The sequence below is a fragment of the Colletotrichum orchidophilum genome (assembly GCF_001831195.1).
Source record: "Colletotrichum orchidophilum strain IMI 309357 chromosome Unknown Scaffold_35.1, whole genome shotgun sequence".
NCBI classification, from domain to species: Eukaryota; Fungi; Ascomycota; class Sordariomycetes; order Glomerellales; family Glomerellaceae; genus Colletotrichum; species Colletotrichum orchidophilum.
The window spans coordinates 66100-84820 of NW_019172991.1; the positions used below are offsets into that span (position 1 = coordinate 66100).

At 54.7% G+C, this 18721-nt stretch overlaps 6 protein-coding genes across 6 annotated transcripts; 4 read left to right on the forward strand and 2 right to left on the reverse strand.

The window, feature by feature from the left end:
• Positions 1-526: 526 nt before the first annotated feature.
• On the reverse strand, positions 527-3543 carry CORC01_05107 (uncharacterized protein; the record flags this gene model as incomplete). The annotated part of the gene is made up of 3 exons (XM_022616753.1): positions 527-1568; positions 1619-1743; positions 1801-3543. 3 exons carry the CDS (start codon positions 3541-3543, stop codon positions 527-529), a joined length of 2910 nt encoding a protein of 969 aa, XP_022476677.1.
• Positions 3544-4191: 648 nt separating this feature from the next.
• On the forward strand, positions 4192-4876 carry CORC01_05108 (uncharacterized protein; the record flags this gene model as incomplete). Its single annotated transcript, XM_022616754.1, has 2 exons — positions 4192-4424; positions 4621-4876. The coding sequence occupies 2 exons, from the start codon at positions 4192-4194 to the stop codon at positions 4874-4876; spliced, it is 489 nt and encodes a 162-aa protein (XP_022476678.1).
• Positions 4877-9072: 4196 nt separating this feature from the next.
• On the forward strand, positions 9073-11080 carry CORC01_05109 (uncharacterized protein; the record flags this gene model as incomplete). The annotated part of the gene is made up of 6 exons (XM_022616755.1): positions 9073-9212; positions 9270-9343; positions 9403-9763; positions 9978-10615; positions 10678-10782; positions 10866-11080. The coding sequence occupies 6 exons, from the start codon at positions 9073-9075 to the stop codon at positions 11078-11080; spliced, it is 1533 nt and encodes a 510-aa protein (XP_022476679.1).
• A 755-nt stretch (positions 11081-11835) lies between these two features.
• CORC01_05110 (short-chain dehydrogenase) lies at positions 11836-12890 on the reverse strand (the record flags this gene model as incomplete). Its single annotated transcript, XM_022616756.1, has 3 exons — positions 11836-12003; positions 12159-12266; positions 12399-12890. 3 exons carry the CDS (start codon positions 12888-12890, stop codon positions 11836-11838), a joined length of 768 nt encoding a protein of 255 aa, XP_022476680.1.
• A 1444-nt stretch (positions 12891-14334) lies between these two features.
• Positions 14335-16758, forward strand: CORC01_05111 (uncharacterized protein; the record flags this gene model as incomplete). The annotated part of the gene is made up of 6 exons (XM_022616757.1): positions 14335-14490; positions 14557-14955; positions 15012-15267; positions 15319-15513; positions 15563-15763; positions 15824-16758. The coding sequence occupies 6 exons, from the start codon at positions 14335-14337 to the stop codon at positions 16756-16758; spliced, it is 2142 nt and encodes a 713-aa protein (XP_022476681.1).
• A 918-nt stretch (positions 16759-17676) lies between these two features.
• On the forward strand, positions 17677-18240 carry CORC01_05112 (cupin; the record flags this gene model as incomplete). Its single annotated transcript, XM_022616758.1, has 1 exon — positions 17677-18240. The coding sequence occupies one exon, from the start codon at positions 17677-17679 to the stop codon at positions 18238-18240; it is 564 nt and encodes a 187-aa protein (XP_022476682.1).
• Between the last annotated feature and the right edge of the window lie 481 nt (positions 18241-18721).

Sequence of the window (18721 nt, forward strand, 5' to 3'; positions counted from 1 at the left end):
CTTTGATGCTCGAGGACTCGTGGCTCAAGGTGTGGGTTGGGATTGAGTTGAATTTGCTGGCTTTCAATGTTAAATATGGCATTACGGATTTCGTCTGCGAATACAGCCGTGAACCATGCTGGACGTGATATTGTGGGGTTAGTCCGACAGGGTTTCAAGGCCATCTTGTCGGAAGGACCGATAACTTCCATCCGTTCTACGCACTTAGTTGTTTGTCGTCCAAATATGAGCTCCGAGCGGAGAGCTGATTGTTCCTGTATCCGTACGGATCAACGACCGGGTACACCGAGGATGGGAAGAGACGATCTGGAATTCAGCTAGCTCAAGGCTAGAATTGTGGTATGATGGGCCGTTTAGATTGACGGGACTCCAGGAGTTGGCCCGGGGTAAGCGCAGACCACTCTTCGAAGAAGCCGCAAGCAGGCATAGCACTTTTTGATACATGGGTATACAACCATCCGCCATTTACTCTATACGCCCTTCGTGAAGTAAATGCCAAATATGCTCGAAATAAGTAACAAAACCGTCATGACATGCCTACCGCCCAAGCAGCATGACCTAGCTGCTTGATAAGTAGGCATAGGTTTTCGACAATGGGTGGGTCAAAATCTGCCGACTCTCGGAAGTTAGCCCTGAGCACTTCCTGGGCAACTTCCATGCACGCCTTGGGATCGTCGAGAGACGCCTCGGTGGCGCCGGCCACACTCATAGGGCCCAATATAACCGGCCGTCCTTGGTTGAAGCCAATGAATCGATGCACAAAGTTCGACTCGGTCCCGTCCAGGAATACTTTCTCCTGCTCGTAACCCTGCACTGGCGTCTTTCCCCCCGTTTTGGCAACCACCCCATAGGTCCAACACGCAAGAGCCGCATGATGAACAGCTATAGCGTAAAAGTCTTTTAGATGCCCCTGGGGGAACATCTTGGCTTGGCGCAGAATCTGCCCTGCGTGCCAGAGCGACTGGCGCGCCTCGGCGCTCTGCGACCACTCGCGCAAGTCACTAAACACTCGACGCGCCTGGTCCTCGCCCTCCTTGCCAGAGAAGAGCTGCAAATCGTTGAGAGAGAGGTGCAGATTCATCATGAGGAGATGCAACACCAAACTCTCCTGCGTCGATAGCATTTCGTGCCAGTCGGATGTGACCAGCAAAAAGCCCTGCAGGTCTTTGCATAGCTCCGCATGTCTAGAGCGCAGCACCTCCTCAGACTTCCCTCCAGAGTTGTTCAGCCAAGTCCGGGTGCGCAAGACGGAACACAGCTGGAGATACTCGAGGATGAGTGCCCAGTAGCCATGCAGGTATATCGAAATTGCAAACTGCAAATCCAGTCGCTGGCGATTCGTCGCCAGTAGGCTGACGTCTCGGAAGAAATCGCCGATCGAAGGTGGCCGTTTGCTCTGGCCGTTTGCTCGTTCGAGATAGTGCATCTTCCATTCGGTCGCTGTCTTCGCAAACCACAGCTCTTTTGCTTCTGGAAGGGGCAGGGTGAGTTCCGAGTACGACATGGAGGGGTTGGTCAGTGTTGTCATGGAGGTCTGAGCGTCTCGCACGAAGCAGTGGAAAAGTAGTCTAAATGCGTTAGCACAAGGATATCCCGGACCTTGGGTCTATCAGCCTACCTCTTCCACGACTCACGCCCGCACCAGGCCCTCCATTTCTTCTCCAAAACTTCGCCTTCGTCCGACATATTGACCTCTACCATGGGGTACGATGCTCGCTGGAATTTGCCGCGGTATCTCATCATCTGCCAAGAGCATTAGCGACCAGATCCCTGACAGCCCAGCTGAAAATAGCCATTTACCGTAATTGGAATCAAGAGGTGACATTCGGCGATCTCCATCTTGCGTCGGTTGCCGCTCCACAGACCAATGTCTTGACCCAAGATCAGAGTCTGCACAAGACCTAGATTCTTGATCGAAGTGTTGGCGTCCTCGAACCTTGCCGGGATGGTAACTCGGACCGCCTCTTGGAGAGCAAACCCAAACTTGCGCAAGGTTTGCACCGGAGTTAGGGTAGCCCCAGCTGAAGCTGCCACAGCTAACCACTCTGGCCACTGGGTATTCATGGAAAACGAGCCGTGGTGAATCCATTGTGATGTCTGGCAGAAGTGTTGCGCGAGATAGATGTGGATAAGGCTGTCCATGACTTCGAGGGACGGGAAAGAAGAAGCGACTCGGCTCATGATGTTGTCGTTCTTGCAGGTTGACAATACAATCGCCAGAATTTGGTCCCGGCCTGACTGGTCCAGTCTTTCTCTGACGATCCTCGCGTGCTTCTTCCTGCTCTCGTTGAACACAGCGCTGCTCGTGTCGTCGGATGGTATGGAGAAATTTGAGTGCTCCACATAGCCTGAGTCGAGCTTGTTGGGTGCCCATTGCCACGGTGACTCTGTCCAGACTTTGACAAGCGTTTGTCGCATTTGAACCAAGTCGATGGAGTCGTCAGTCCGAGGCGTGAAGCTTTGGTTAGAACTGTTCCCCGTGGCGTCCATGTTCCAGTGATCCAATAGGCCGAAGTCCACTTCGTTCAGTTCGAGGTTCGAATTGTCGCAAAAGTCCAGCACGGCTAGACCTTGTGCCTCCGCCATCCGTGACGCATCCATTCCTTCTGTGTAGATGACATTTTGGAGAAAGTCAGAGAAAGGCAACGTCATGTCGACACCTTGCTGTTGGCCAATTTCGTAATTCTCAGGCATGCCGGCACGGTGAACTTGTTCAATGGCATTTTCTGTCGCAGGTATGCGGCCGGATTCCGACTTGATGGTATGAGCAGGCCCCAACTGACCGTTGTCGTCTCTGGGTGGTAGCATGGCATGTTGAGGGTGCTGTTGATATGCCGCTGACGGGCTGCTATCATAGGCAGATTGGGAAGGAGAGGTGGCGAGAGATCCGGGCGTTGATGCCGTCTGGCGCTGGTTTCCAGATAAGTGAAGCAGATGCATGGCCGCAGCTGAGCCGGCTTCGGTGGATGAGTACTCGCAGTTAAGGTTGCGATTTCGACAACGCGTGCATGGCTTTTGCTCCTCGCACTTGACGCGAGCCGTGGCGCAAGGCCTGCAGGCGTGAGAGACACGGCCGGCACCGGGCGAGGTATCAGTGCGACGTCTCTTCTTGTTGGGGTCGTTGTCATTCTCGTGATTGGTGACATGTCGCTTGAGTAGATCTTGGCGCGCAAAGGCTTTGCCGCATATCTGACATGCGAATCGCTTCCCAAGAGTATGCGTCTGGATGTGACGCGCCAGGTGTTCAGGTCGAGAGTAACGCCGTTGGCAGTGAGCACACTGGTACAGACTGGCGGCGGCGGCGTGGCTTTGGGTACTTGGGGTTGATATGGGATGGGGAGATTGAGCTTGGGTAACAGGTGATGGCGAATCGGGCTGTGAGGGACCATTGGGGTTGTTGTACGAGGGTGCCGAGACAACTATTGTGGCAGCCGGAGAAGGGCCGGAGGCGAGAAGGTTGGTGTTGGGAGCGGAAGCCCGCTGATCATCGCAACCAACGCCCCGGGTTGGCATCATATTGTGGTGACCACCGTCCATGATCATGCTGTGTTAGTGACGTCGGGGCGGGTCCGGCAATCGGCCGTAAGAAGGCCAACGGTGCCGGACGGAGCGGTCGGAGGGAGATGGTTGGCTGCTAACGGCAGCGCGGCGGCTGTGTCGGCAAGCAGTAGGTAAGGGGGGGAAAAGAATGTGGTGAAGCAAAAAAAGTTTTGCAAACCTGGCCTGAGGAAGGGTAGATCTGATGTGGGAGGTTGTCGGGAGAGGGAGATAAAAAGGAAATATGAGCCAAAGCAACAAGGGCAGCGGACTTGAGCTTTTGGTGGGGTGCAAGCAAAGAGTTGGAGTGAAAGAGTGCAGCTGCAGCCAAGACCACAAAAATTGCGGGACAAGAACTTGTCTCGTCTTTTCTTGGGACGTTGAGGGCTTTAGCTTGAATTTGGGTTGTCTATTGCCGAGAGGCTTGATCTGACTTGAGTTGAGCTCGGGGGGAAGCCGTAGTGGTAGTAGTAATAATAGTAGTAATAGTAGTAATGGTAGAAGTGGTTGTAAGGTAACGTAGTTGACCGTAGCCAAGCCGAAAGTCAAAGTAGGTAGAGTAAAAGTAAGGCCAGATAAGGTAGAGGCAGGTAGATAGGCGTTGACTTGCAAGAGGGTCGTGGCAGGCGTATTGATAGCGGTAGATGTACCCCGATGCAAGGCAATGTAGACAAGGGAAGGTTGCGCAGAGACAAGAATAGCCTGGTGGACGGTGGACGGTGGACAGTAGACGCGGGACCGCAGTGGGCGGATCTCCGCTACAAAAGAGAAGATACGCAGTCGTCCGTCGAGGTGAGGTATAAGCCCAGTTGCTGTGTGAGGCGCATGGAGCAACCAGACGTGGGAGCCGCCGTGGATGCTGGGGACTTGGGGGGCGGCGCTATGCAGTACCTAGGGTGCAGGCGCAGCTGCGGTTGTGAAGCGGGACGAAATAAAAGAAGGCCAAATTGGGGTGGACTCAAGGACTGGTGCTAAGCTGCCGCGTCAGTTCATTCAAGGCACTATTCGTGGTATTATTTCAACGCCACATCGTATAGCACGTCCGCCGCTGGTGATGAGTATATTGGCTCGACGGCCAAATAGGTCGAATGCGAGGGCCGCCCTCAAGACCAAGGACAGCGAACGGGGGTGGCCTCGTCATCCTCTGGCCGGCGCTGGACCTCAAAGGGGAAAGGCTCGAGCTGCCAGAGCTTCGAAACCCCAAACTCGGGCGTTAGTTACATTTGGTGGAACGACCAGGTCTGGAGTTATGCAGGGCGACTGGAGAATGAGACCCATCCCGGCCGAGGCGACGCGCAAGGGTCCATCGACGGCCGAGCACTGCGACGACGACGTCTAATAAGTGCTACAAAACATGAGTCCGGCCTGGCCTCGACTCGATCTTCGACTATCGTCGTGTGTTCGTGCGTGCGTGTGTGTGTGTGTGTTGTGACCATGCCTTGAAAGATCCGAAGAAGCTCTCCTAGATTGCTCTAGCATCGACGACCATATCGGCCGGCAGATGGCATCGCAGCAGGTTAGGGGGATAGCCTCGAGCATTCAGGACAAACGCATATACACACACCGGCCCTACGATGAAGCAGACCGAGGCTGAAAATAACGGACATAATCATCAGACGATGCCAGCCGATGCTTCACAAGAGGGTTTGTTGGTGAAATTGTGGGCCAAACTGTCTTATCCTGTACGCGCACGCGTACTAGGTATGTAGGCGGTTTCTTCCAGAGAAAGATCCCGAGCCGACAAAGCCAGCCCGTCAAGTGGATAATGTACCCAGGTGAGCTGATGGAGCTATTCATATGGAAGCAATTGGACATCCTAGCAGTCGCTCGAAACCGTGATGGGCATATTGCCAATGCTGGCTATAACCCCCCTTCACCAAAGTCCCGATGTGATTTGGCCCAAGACGGGCAGAGCGCACGGCATCTCCAGTTTCTGGCCTCTGTAACCATCTCTTCTCGTAGGCGGCTTTTCTTCGGAGCGCCCCGGCTGTCCGTCCCTGTGCTTCGAAGGCAATCGGTGTCCAAGATCTTGGTAGGGGGGAGGCATCGATTGACGCTGCCGATCGGGTCGGCTCAAACACAGTTACCAAAGTCAATTGATCCGTCTGCTTGACTCGCGACGGACGTGACAAAATGCCTAGCCGGCTTGGCCAGGCAGTCCACGGCGGTCTTGTCCCAGTGACTACTGACTTGACGGGAGTCACGGGATTGACCGGATTCACCGCCGCACTGGATGAACTCCCGAGTCTCCATGAGAGCGCGTCTTAGGCGGGAAAAGCAAATTGACGAGTGGAGTGAGGAGTTGAGCGGCGGAAACCTCCTCTCCGTTCGCCGTGGACGGCGTGGACGGAGAAGCCCGGCAGATGCAGCTCGGCCATCGGTGCAGCGTGATGAGATGGATGATGACTTGCCAGGCGCAGGAGCTGGCGCAAGAGCGAACTGCGGTAAGTATCCGTAGACGCGGAAACTATAGCGCACAAAGTAGCCATCCCCCGGGGGACTCGGCCGGCGGCCGAGGGATCCCCGTAGCGTCGTCTCCAGCACTTCCCCATGTAAGAAGACCACAGCAGATACGGATACTCTGGAGTCTAATTAGAGAGAAGCCCAGGATGGTGCCCTGGTCAAGACCGCAGTGCCAAGTGGAAGGAACAGAAATGTTGCGCAGGTGGGATTCTGGCGGTTGACGAAAGCAGCAGCAGCGCCCTTCAAAAAAGAACGTATCTGGGAGTTGTCAGAAAAGGGCCCAGGGACGTTGATTGGACCACGCAGTATCCCTATGCACAATGGACTGATTGACTGTCTGTATCTCTGTCTGTATCTCTGTCTGTATCTCTGTCTGTATCTCTGTCTGTATCTCTGTCTGTATCTCTGTCTGTATCTCTGTCTGTATCTCTGTCTGTATGTCTGATGAACAAGGGGGGCAGGTCTGCAGGTCTGCAGATTGAGAAACAGACGGGACGGGAATGGACAAAAGCGTTACGTACGCTCTAATACCCGTGCCATCCCTGAGCCTACCGGTTGTCCCGAAGAGGCTTGGTGCCGTGGTCCTCCCGATAGAGACCCGCCCAAAGTGTGGGGCTCACAAATCCTCTATTGATAGATTCCCCCCCGTAATTTCGATAATGGAACCCTTCAGGGCCTTCACCATGGCCATTAGGCCCATTACACACCACGAAATTCCTCGCCCCAAGGCACGTCACTCGGAATCATATTGGGTCGCGGCACTATCAGGTAAGGCCCCTGAAGGCGTTTAGCGCTGCGGCACTTTTCCGCACTAGCTGAACCTTAGTAAGGTTAAGTGAGTGCCATACCATATCCGTACCTTACACTTCCTCATCCTGGTGGCTAAGATACGTAGAAACTTCACTAGCGCGACCCAGGTACGCACTCTTGTCGGCGGAGAGGCTCCGTACCTAAGGTAAGGTACCGTACAGATACTCCTCACCCTGCATCTGATTGCTGCATCCCGTCTCTGATTCCACGTCATGTCCTCCCTCCACTGGCACCAACACTGCCGGCGGAATTTGACCACGCTTCCTCTGCACTTGGTCTCGACTACTACCATCAACTTATCCACTCATTAGCGCGCACGACTCCAGGAACATTCAACTTCAGATGACAGCCCGCCGTGTGTTTGCTGCCCTAGCAGTCGCCGGATGACGAAAGCCTACCCCTCCCTCGTTTTAGCCTTGTCAAACATATCCCGGCAACCCTATTATGTTGAACGACTATGGAGCCGTGCGTGTCATGAAGCTTGAATTCTGCCTTACCTGACGGGGCATATGGGCAAGCTGAACAAAAGAAAAAGCGTCCTTACTCACGTTGCTCCGTCAGTTATAGGGCCATGACGAGTTCACTTTGTTTCGAGACGCCGGCGCCAATGAACGGCAGGGGAGAGATGGAAACATGGTTACCGTCACCCGAGGATGCCGATGCCCTCACTCTGTTTGTTGTAAGTCAAATGGGAGAAGCGGCAGTCGAAACACTCCTTGCTCTAACAGCCAGAAAACGCATCTATAAAATTGTCCATCAACTCAACCCACACTTTCCTACCACGTAAAACTAGCAGGACGTGGATCGTGACCCGGAGCTGATGGCCGAAAACGGCACTTTGTCACCTGTATTTAGTCCATGTGGCACAAACTTCTCTCTGTCAGGATTTTCGAGCAAGGCTTGGACCTGTTAAAGGACAGAAGATACATGACAAGTTACGTGTGCGATGGTGGCGGCGGCGGGGCGGAACTCGGCTGGACGCAACGGGATCCATGACCTCAAGTGAAGATCATCAGCATCATTGCTATCACCGCCTTTTTTTCATAGGCAAGCTTGCGCGCAGAACAAGATGTCTCGACGATTTCCCTGCTTGCTTTTCCTCCGTCTCTCCATGTGAGCCAAGGATGCAAAGACGGACACTTGCGTACATCTCATCTCGGAGGTTGTCGCATCTGTCATCTATCTCTTTTTTCACTCCCTCGTTGGCTCCATCACTAGCGTTCCTACTAGAACCCACCAATTGGTCTCTTCCTCTGGTCATGTTTCGGTCGTAAAAGGCTTATGGGTGGAACTTGGCCCCTGAAAATCGAAAACCCCTTAGTCGCGGTCCTCGCGGATAAAACCGTGGCCGCTGCGGCTAAATCCTTGTCTGTTCCCATTCCTCTGCGTTGCCAAGTCTGCCCTCTTTTGGTACTCCGCCACTCGGCGTCAATGAGCAGGGTTGGGGCCTGACAAGCTCCTGCTTCGGCCCGTGGCATATCCCCGTCCGTGAACAGGATGTGCCGTCCAGTGTTCCTGGCGGCCATCACGCACCATCGCTGCGACTACATGCGTTGGCTTCTCCAAGGTATCACCAGGTAGCTTAGCTGCTGTCGTTCTCTCGAACTGCGAGCTGCGAGTCAGGCCCAGGCCTTGCATCGGTAACCCCTCACTCATTCTCGACCTGCTTTTCCCTGCTATTGTTCTTTATCCTCGCTTGTGGCGACTCTCTCCTGGTCATGTCTTCTTCTTACTGCCATACCCGACGAATCAACGTGTTTGACTTTGTTAAAGAAGGCCAATGTTTCCCCACATAATTCAATCAACAACGGGCCACCGAGACAGTAAAGCTTAAACCATCTGCCGTCTCCCTCTGTCTCTGCCTGCAAAGTGCTACGTAGTAGCGGTAAATCACGCCCCTCTACGGATATCCGTGCTTGACTTCCAATTAGAATTTCTTCGATGACAAGGAATCTGTACTCAGAATCACGCCCGCACGATGCAACCATGTTGAACAATGGACGCGGCAGATACGCCTGGACTCGAACGTTTCATCGATCGGGGTCGTTCCTTTTCAAGCGGGGGGGGGTAGCCGTCCTTCACTACTCCACGACTTCCTGGGGCAGATTCCCAGACAGCACTGTTCATCCGGGTTGCAAAGGAGCGTCGTGATTTCTCCAGAAGAAGCTTTAAGACAATCCAGAGATTCCGAGCAGAGGGTAGACGGGCCACGTCGTCAGAACGTCAGAACGCCAGAACACAGGCTCGCATCATACTCCAGGAATGGATATCAACACAAGACATGTCCCGGAGGAAACGACGCGGGCGAGGACGTTGGGAAATGTCCGTTTAAGACATCCAGAGACAAACGAGATCATATTGATCCCGACGCCATCAGCAGATCCAAACGACCCCTTAAATTGGTAGGCACTGGCGACCCAGATCGTCAAAGGTCACGGATTTTCAGCTGAATCGCTTAGGCCGCAATGGTACAAGTACTACATGGTGGGGTTGATTTGCGTCGCCATGATGATGTGCAACTTTCTGGCAGCGGGTAAGTCGAATCCGTCGCCTCCAGAGTCACGGGCGACCGTCTAACGGACTCCATTGCAGGACCCTCGATTGCGTTGCTGGATACAGCATTGGAGTTCTTCCCCGCGGCCGCCACTGATACTAATGTCCTCAATCTCGCAATCGCCAGGACTGCTTACTTCTTCACGACGACGGCCCTGCTCCAAGGGGTGGGCAACTTTTTCTGGGTGCCGCTCGCGAACAAGTTTGGCCGACGTTCAGTCTACATCGCGAGCTACTCCATCTACTTTGCATGCACAATATGGCTCATCTTTGACCGCTCTTATGGTGGCTTCTTGTCCGGCCGGATCCTGATAGGATTTGGCGCCGGAGCTGCAGAGACGATTGCTCCCATCTCCATAGCGGACGTATTCTTTTTGCACGAAAGAGGAACAATCATGGCGTGAGTGCATGCTCTGGTAAGGGATGCGGATCGACAGATCATTAACGTCAATATTGCAGGCTCTATACCGCGTTTCTTTCTGCGGGGGTTGGATTTGGGGTGTTGGTTTCAGGGTAGGTGATGAGAAGCGTCCTCGAGCGTGGCGGAAATCTCTAATAATCGGATTTCTGGCAGTCTCATCACCATCAACCATGACTGGAGAGTCATCTACGAGGTTTGCCGCTTTGATCGGCGTTGTGCTCCTGCTGGCATTCTTTACCTTCCCCGAGACGGCGTACGAGAGAGACGACGCGAGCGCCGGGAACCGCCTAGATTCGATAGACTGGAGCAAACCTGGATCGACGAGGTCGGAAGGCGAGCTGCCCGCTAGCCCGCTCGGAACTTCGACGAGACGCTCAAAGCAATCATATCTGTCTTCGCTGAAAATATTCAACAAGACACTGACACAGGAGAGCTTGTTGAAGCTCGCAGTGCGGCCCTTGGGGCTGATCCTCTTGCCGCCGGTCCTCTGGGCGGCGCTGGTGCAGGTTGTGACTGTCGGTTTCCTCGTGGCTGTGTCGTCGAATGCCGGTCTCGCGTTCTATGCCGCATATAGATTCGACTCGTGGCAGATTGGCCTCTGCTTCATTGCTGGCATCCTCGGTGCTCTGCTTGGCATCCCTGCCGGTGGCCATCTTGGCGACATGGTTGCAGATTGGTTTACCAGACGAAACGGTGGGATGCGGGATCCGGAGATGCGACTTCCTGGCATGGCCATCAGTATGATCACCACGCCGTTGGCCCTCATCCTCTACGGCGTCGGCATCGGTAACCAGCTGCACTGGATCTGTCCCACCATCGGTATTGGACTTCGTAGGTTGCCTCCTCCTTGCTCTGTGTCGAGACAACGGTGTTCCTGATCATCCCATCTACAGTAACCTTTTCCATCTCTCAAGGAACTAACATCTGTCTCGTGTACGTGATTGATGCCTACCGGCCCGTCGCGGGCGAGATCACCCTAGCGGTCATGGGCTTCAAGTGTGAGTGGCGTCCAATACTGCATCCTCGTCCCAACATTTGTGTGCCCGCGAGCAAGCTGACGGGTTCTTGTTACTTGATGTAGCGCTCTTCGGCTTTCTTCTATCGTTCTACACCAATACTTGGGTCGAGGAGGCAGGGTACGACAACGCGTTTGGGGCCATGGCGGGAATCGCATTTGCCGTCTTGGTTATGTGGGTGCCGTTATTCGTCTGGGGCAAGGCGATACGACACGAGTCGTGGAAGTGGCCGATCATCCGGTATATCCATTGGAGCGAAGACAGGGAGGTGGGGGAATAAGAAAAGAAGAGGAGAAAATGAGAGAGAAACGAAACGAGACGAGGCCGTAGTTTTTCTTGTACCATCCATTCACACCAACAACTTTCCCACGCAGCACGCGTAAGGTACGTATAGCAAAGCAGGTTTGGCGTTTCGGTACTCGTAACAAATTGAGTTTTATGTTACGAGGGAAGCAAGCACAGTAAAAAGAGCAGCAGTTTGGCAGCTTTAAAGTTTCCTTTACTTCTTTTTGACGTTTGGTTATGGTCGTCCCCATCCGTCTCCCTATTCATTGAGCCAGTATGCCAGCCCAGCCCGGCCCAGCCCAGCCCACATCCCACATCCCGAGGGAACACAGCCCCCCTTCCCGACACCTTGCCGATGGAGGCGAGACGTCGACGAATTAACAATATCTCATCAATCTCAACTCTGTGCAGCTCGCAACAGCCCTGGTCCTGGACCCCTTGGACAGGCCATATCATTCAGGTTTTGATCATTTTGTCTTTGGAAATACCTGCTTACCTCTAATCTAGACAAGTATTTCTGTCCTTGGGGGGGGGGGGGGGGGGGAAATAGGAAAACATAAGAAAAGATAATAAAAACTCACCCCTTATTTTTATTTTGTTGATTGCTTATATTTGGGAGTGTTGTGGGTTGTGGTGGTCGGGTTGGTTGGGAGTGCTTGTGAATACTAAGTCAATGATGAGTAAAAGTTCCCCCTATTTCTATTTGTGGCTGATAGCCGCTCGTTGCTGGCTCTTTTATGGAAACTTCGCTCAAATACTGAGGCCCCCATCAATGACGGCGTTCGCGCCGGTGACGCTGCTGCTCCTGGCGAAGCACAGCACCTGGTCGGCAACATCCTCGACCGTGGCGAGGCGCTTGAGCGGCGTTCTGTCCCGGATCGCCTGCTGCTTCTCTTCCGGGAACTGCAGTCCCCAGTCCTATACGAGGCACACACACATGCAGTGAGCTGATTGATCATTGTTGTCTTTCTTTCGGATATGTCTTGCCGTGTAAGGATATCGTCGGATGATACCGACGGGGGGAAGAGGACAAGGGGAAAGGGGATGGGGAAAGGGTGTTTTGTGTAACCCACCGTCAACATGAGGCCTGGAGAGACGCTGTTCACTCTCACTCTTGGGCCCGCTGCTACCGCGAGGCCCTTTACGAGGTGGATCTGGGCGGCCTTCGTCACGGCGTAAGCCTGGTCGTTTTGCACTTCTTGTTAGAGGTTTGCCATGCTTGCTTGCTGCGCCAGCGCGATGTGGGCAGGAGTAGAAGTGCAGGAGGGAGGGTGGGCGGGGCGATGAGATTGAAATGGGGTTGCAATAGATACCAGTGAGCTGCCGCTAACTTTGACGCCGGCCAGAGACGCTGTGGTGATGAAGGCGCCCTCTGCCGCATCGAGGTACGGCCGCGCGGCGTGCATGAGGAACAGGTGCGACTTTACGTTCATGTTGAAGCAGCGGTCCCAATCATCCTCGTCGATGTTGTCGTCGAGGTCCTGGATGTTGCGCAGCCTCGTCCAGCCGCCGTTAGAAAAGAGAACGTCGAGGCGGCGGCCCGCCCCCAGCGCCTCGACGGCCTGCTCTACGAGAGCGGTCGTCTCGACCCGGTTGGACAGGTCCGCCTTGATGGCCTTGAAGCGCCGCTGGCCCCCGTCTATAGGCGAGAGAGACTCGAGCTCCTTGACGAGGACCTCTGCGCGTTCGCTGTTGTTGGCGTAGTTTACGACGACGTTGTACCCATTTCTGGCGAAGAGCCTGGCGGTTGCGGCGCCGAGGCCTGCGCTGCCTGCTGTGATGAGTGCGGTGGGAATTGGAGACATGATTCGAGGGCTTTATTCTTTCAGCCTCTTTTCCCTTCGCTTTCGATGGTCCGGTTGGCAATAGAGAGGCGAGGAGCACGGGTTGAGTGTCAATGGGTGCGGGCTTCTTCAGTCCCGGGGTTTGTGTTTTCCGGAGCTTTGTATCGGAATTCCAGTGTCGGGGCGGGGTAGGTCGGGACTGGGGCCGGCCGTTCATCAGGGAAGCCGAAGCTGGGCGGGGTACTGGAGCACCTTGCGCAGAACCCGAGGGCTCTGTGTGGGTTCGCGCAACATCAGGCAGTAGGCTTTTGCGTATCTTCTGTCTACCGGGAATAAGATCCGATGGGACAAAGAAGAGCAAGGTGAGGCCTGGGCAAGGTATGGTTAGTCCGATGTAGTTGACAAGATTGAGTTCAACCCATTCTACGTTGAGTACATGTTTCATAGTTTATCATATTCGTGTCACGAGCAGCCAGCTACTGGGTGTGAAGAACATATTGGAATGGGGATTGGAACTGGAGCTGGTACAAAAAGGCCCGGAATAAGGCAAATGTTTCAACTAGAAAGAAAGGATGCTCTGATTTTGGCCCGTTGTCACTTGGAAGTACCTGACCTCGTCGTCGGCGATGACAGACATGCCGGTGCAGGATGTAAGGTAAACTGGAAGTAGCAGCAGCAGAAGCAGCAGCAAGAAAGCCAACGGACCCACCCCCACCTGGGCCGAAGTTTTGGTCGTGTGCCCCCCCCCCCCCCCCCCCCCCCCCCCCCCCGCAACCCCCCCCCCCCCCCCCCCCCCACAGACAAACCCCCCACACCCCCCCCCCCCACCCCCCCCGCACGTTTTTTCATCACTTTTTTTAAATAAGGGGGGCAACCACCCCTCTCTCTCTCCCCCCCCCCCCCCCAGCCACCACCGGGGAGGGCCCCCCGCAGACACCAACTACTCGGCTCTCAACTCGGGCTGATATGTTTATGACAATCTTTGATAACGACGGCGGACACCTTGCCTTGTTCCGGTCTTCACCCGGCCGGCACAAAACGCGGGGGGACCCGCCCTGTAAAAGCTCGGCAACGTGCAAAAGTCCGGGGTCGCGGTCGTGGTTATGGTGGCTGAGGGGGAACTACATTGTAGAGACAAGGGAGGGAGGGGCCGAGACGACAATCGACGCGGTGGCGTAGCGTCGAGTCCAGGGCGGCGAGCGTTTGAGATGACGGGGTGTAAGTCTGCCATTACCCTATGACTCGATGGGTCATTTCTGTTACTCCTGTTGACGGAATAGGTTATATCTCTTCTCTGCCTCCCACAACACAAAGCGATGGCCTTTTCCTCGCACTACTCGCATCTTTCCGACAACCGTAACAATTTCCCCTTCATGACCGTGGCAGTTCAGGGCAGGTCTGGCTTCACACTCTAACCAAGACACAACAACCAATTCTTTTCTTTACCGAGGTCAAGGTTGGCACCATGGTGATCAAGGGAGAGGTCCAGCGCCCCAACGGTGTTTCCTCGAGTCCTCTGGTCCACGAGTATCCTCGACCACTCAAGATTGCCATCGTGGGCGCCGGCATTGGTGGTTTAAGCACAGCTGTAGCATTGCGCCGGCAAGGTCACCAAGTTGACGTATGAGCCCCAGTAGCCTCATTATACTTGTGCTGCCCGTCTTACTCACGCTTCACTTCAACGTAGCTTTACGAACAGTCCAAACTCGCCAACGAGACCGGCGCTGCCGTACACTTGGCCCCCAACGCCAACGGTCTTTTGAGGCGATGGGGCATCTACCCTGAGACATTCGGCGCCAACCCCTCGCATCACTTCAAAGAGAGAGACTTGCACAACCAGGGCGGCTTCGACGTCGACATAACAAAGTCCCAGAGCCAATGGCAGCATCCGTGGCAGCTCGTACACCGCGCCTATCTTCACAACGAGATCCGTAATGTCGCTACCGCAGAAAACGGAGCCAGTCCGCCGGCAAAGCTTCATGTAGCATCCAAGGTCGTCGGTGCGAACCCCGAGAAGGGCGAGTTGTCGCTGGAAGATGGGACTACCGTCCAAGCAGATGTAATCCTCGGTGCCGATGGTATCTACGTGAGTCAATGAGTCGCAAAAGTGCAAGTGCGTCATCGTGCTGACGTTCCAAATAGTCCAAGGTCAGAAAGTTCGTGACCGGCACCGACTATAAGCTGTTCCGCTCAGGCAAGGCGGCATTCCGCTTCCTCATCCCCCGCGCCGCCGCTCTGGAGGATCCCGTCACGGCGCCTCTAGTCGACAAAGAGAACTCTCTGGGTATGTGGTTTGGTACGGACAGACGTATCGTGATTTACCCTTGCAACAACAATCAGCTTCTCAATTTTGTTTGCATCCATCCCGATACCGAGTCTCAAGCAAATGCAAGCGATGGTATGTATCCTCACGTCTCACCATACAGCAAAGGACTGACAAAAATGCTAGAGTGGAATAAAAAGGCCTCAATCGAACAACTACTCAAGGTTTATAAAGACTTTGATCCTGCCCTGCTGCAATTGATGAGCAAGGCTCATCCCGATGAAGTCAACGTCTGGCAATTGTTGGATATGGAGGCCTTGCCGACGTGGGTGAATGGCAAGCTCGCCCTTCTGGGAGACGCCGCCCATCCTTTCACGCCTCGTAAGTCTTGATATTGAAACCTCATTTTGAGATACTAACAAGTGCGTAGACCAGGGACAAGGCGCAGGTCAGGCGATGGAAGACGGCGCGGCGTTGGCGGTTGTCCTTCCAAGAGGGACTTCTCCCAATGAGGTCCCGGAACGTTTGCGCCTGTACGAGAAGATCCGCATGGAGCGCGCGTACACGATCCAGGAGTTCTCTCGTCAAGCCGGCAAAGACAGGATACCGGGACAACCACCTGCCATCCAAAGTTTGTGGAACCCGTAAACGTGTACTCGCCCTTGAGCGGCAGGCACTAACACGTCGACAGTGATGAAATACACAAACTACAACTTTGGCCACGACGAGCACGACCACGCGACTAAAATCTTCAACAAGTACCTCTGGTCCAAGAAACAGGACATGTACTGGCGCATGCCCATCGGCTTCGGGCCCTTCCCCGGGCCCCGACAAGACTTCTTCGGCCGACGACAACCATCCGATCTCGAGCGCACTTTCAAGACAATGTCCGTAAAGTTCCTCACATCGCGAACCTTTCTCGAAACGATTCTTCCCACAGACTCGTTCCGCTTCAAAGAGCCCGGCACCGTCTGCTCCGCCTCGCTCTCCGTCACCCAGCTCAACAACATGTCCTGGCTCGGCGGCGGCGGCTACAACCACCTGGGCCTCTACATTCACGGTATCGAATACGTCAAGCGGGACGGCAGCACAATCAACGGCACCCACCTGTCGGTCCTCTTTGAATCCCTGACCGACCCCATCGTCTCCGGGCGCGAGGAGCTCGGCATGCCAAAACTCTTCTGCGATATTGACTTCGAGCACCACGCGACCGCCGCGCGCGTCCGCGCCTCGTGGCGGGGCGCCACCTTTGCCGACATCTCCCTGAAGAATCTGCGCCGCGATGTGCCCGAGACGGAGAACGGCACCATCGGCGGCGAGGCGGACTACGGGATCCTGACATACCGCTACATCCCCTCGGTCGGGGAGCCGGGCAGAGCCGACGCCGAGTATGCGTGCGTGGTGCCCCACGAGGAGGAAGCGCGGGACGTGCCCGCCACGGTGCACGCGGTATCTAGGTCGTCCGATGTCTCGGTCAAGATGGAGGGATACGACTGGCAGAGGCTGCCGACGCTGCATCACGTTACCAGGTTCTTGGCTGAGATGCCCATCTACGAGGTTGTGGGCGCCAAGGTCGTGGAGGGGACGGGCGTGCCGGACGTGTCTGCGGCCCGGAGGATAGAATAGGGCGCACATTTCCAGAGGTCTAGGAATAGTTTGGAGATATTTTCATGTCATTGGATCTAAGGGTTCTCACGAAGGAGGCATTATTTCCCTTTTCTTTTCTAGTGCCAGTCAGCGTTACCGCCTGGTGGAACACCCAATATCGCATTTCAAGAGCGAAAACTCATTCAGTGTTGCGAGTATGAAAATTCTTCCATTGAAAACAATTTTGCAGTCCCACGTATCAATATCGTATGCAAATCTGCTTGCCTCTGAAAGGGTTTCTTGTTGTTTCGTCAGTTCTCCTCCGACCCGTTCAGCTCGTCCGGTCCGTCCGGTCACCCGTCTGGTCCGATCCCGCAGCCCACATCGAATTGGTACGTCAAGCAGGTCATGCCCAAAGATAAACTCTTACCCCAGTTTCTGGGGCCTTTCTGCGCCAAATTCTTAAGGTACTCAATAATACGGTTTCTTAGCGCCCGCCGCAGGTTGTACCCGTCCCCGCACGACCCACCTTCTTACCCACCTCCACCTCCTCCTGTGTGTCGGCCCCACCTCCACTTTCCGTCCACTGCCTCCGGATGGCGGAAGCTGGACAAGCTGTACGAGCTCGGATGCCCATCCGGCAACTGCTTCAAGCACATTTAGCGGCGGGGAAGAGTGATTGACGGGATGTATCAGAACGTCTGGGACAATTGGTAAGCTGGGAAGATATTTGGAGGGGAGTAGAAGACCTGCCGCTTCTCTTCCCACTACATACCTAAATTTCTTCATCGCATTGCTTTCCCCGTTTGAGTTTGGCCCGACTTATTCATCACACCTGAAAAGAAGCCAAGCAGTACCATAGTTCTACAACAAGACACCGTGAAAGCCTGTGGTATCTACCTCGCAAAAGAGCGTACTGGGAAGGACAAACCAAAAGGCCAGCAAGCAGGATTCATCATGGCATCCCCAAATACCCCCAGCGACCTCCGCCGTCCCCACCGGTTCATCACAGACCACGCCCCAGACGGCAAAGCAATCTTCAACGCCACCCTCGACTCCGAAGTCCCACAACAGACCATCGAAAACGGCGCCAAATTCTACCTGGGCTACACGACGGAACAGACCCCTGTCCCCCTCACGGGCAATGTGGACGTGGCAGCCTACGCAGAGCGCCTGTCGAACCCGCCGGGCATCGTGGTACCGGGCGGCAGCGTGTTGCGCATCGTCGACATGCCGCCGGGGTCCCTGAGCCCCATGCACCGCACCGTCAGCCTCGACTACGGCGTCGTGCTCGAGGGCGAGATCGACCTGGTCCTGGACTCGGGCGAAACGAGGCGGATGCGGAGGGGGGACGTGAGTGTGCAGAGGGGCACCATGCACGCGTGGAAGAATGTGAGTGAGACGCAGTGGGGGAGGATGCTGTACGTCCTGCAGGAGAGCGAGCCGGTCGAGGTTGCGGGGCAGGTGTTGAAGGAGGATTATGGGGTTGGTATGGGGGATGTGAAGCCTTCTTCCAAGTGAGAGTCGTGAGGGAGGAGGGCGGGGGGACGTGTTGCAATTTTTGAGCTCTCTGCGTCTCTCAAGCAGCACCAGATGAAACTTTCACCATTTATTTGCAGTACTTGAGGTTCATCGAACTGCCATAGACCACGATGAGCTTGGGGACTTCAAACATGACGAGAGTGGATGAGACGAATTCACTGGAGCCTAGTCGACTTTCACAAAGCCACATGAACCAAAGTCTTTTATCCAATCATTGATGGCTCTTGGAAAGCCTAGAAATAATGATTGTTCTCATGGGAACGTTCGTTTTGGTCACAGATATCGCTCCGTAAATGAGAAGAAGTATATGAGTATATCATCATTCCCTTTGTGTCTTCTGTGATACCCAAGAGTTCCTGAACTACCAGAACTAATCAAATAATCGTCCGGGAGGGAAAGGATACTCAGTAGGGTACTGCTGCCGCTATATGCAGAGCGACGCATGTTGATTCTCACGAAT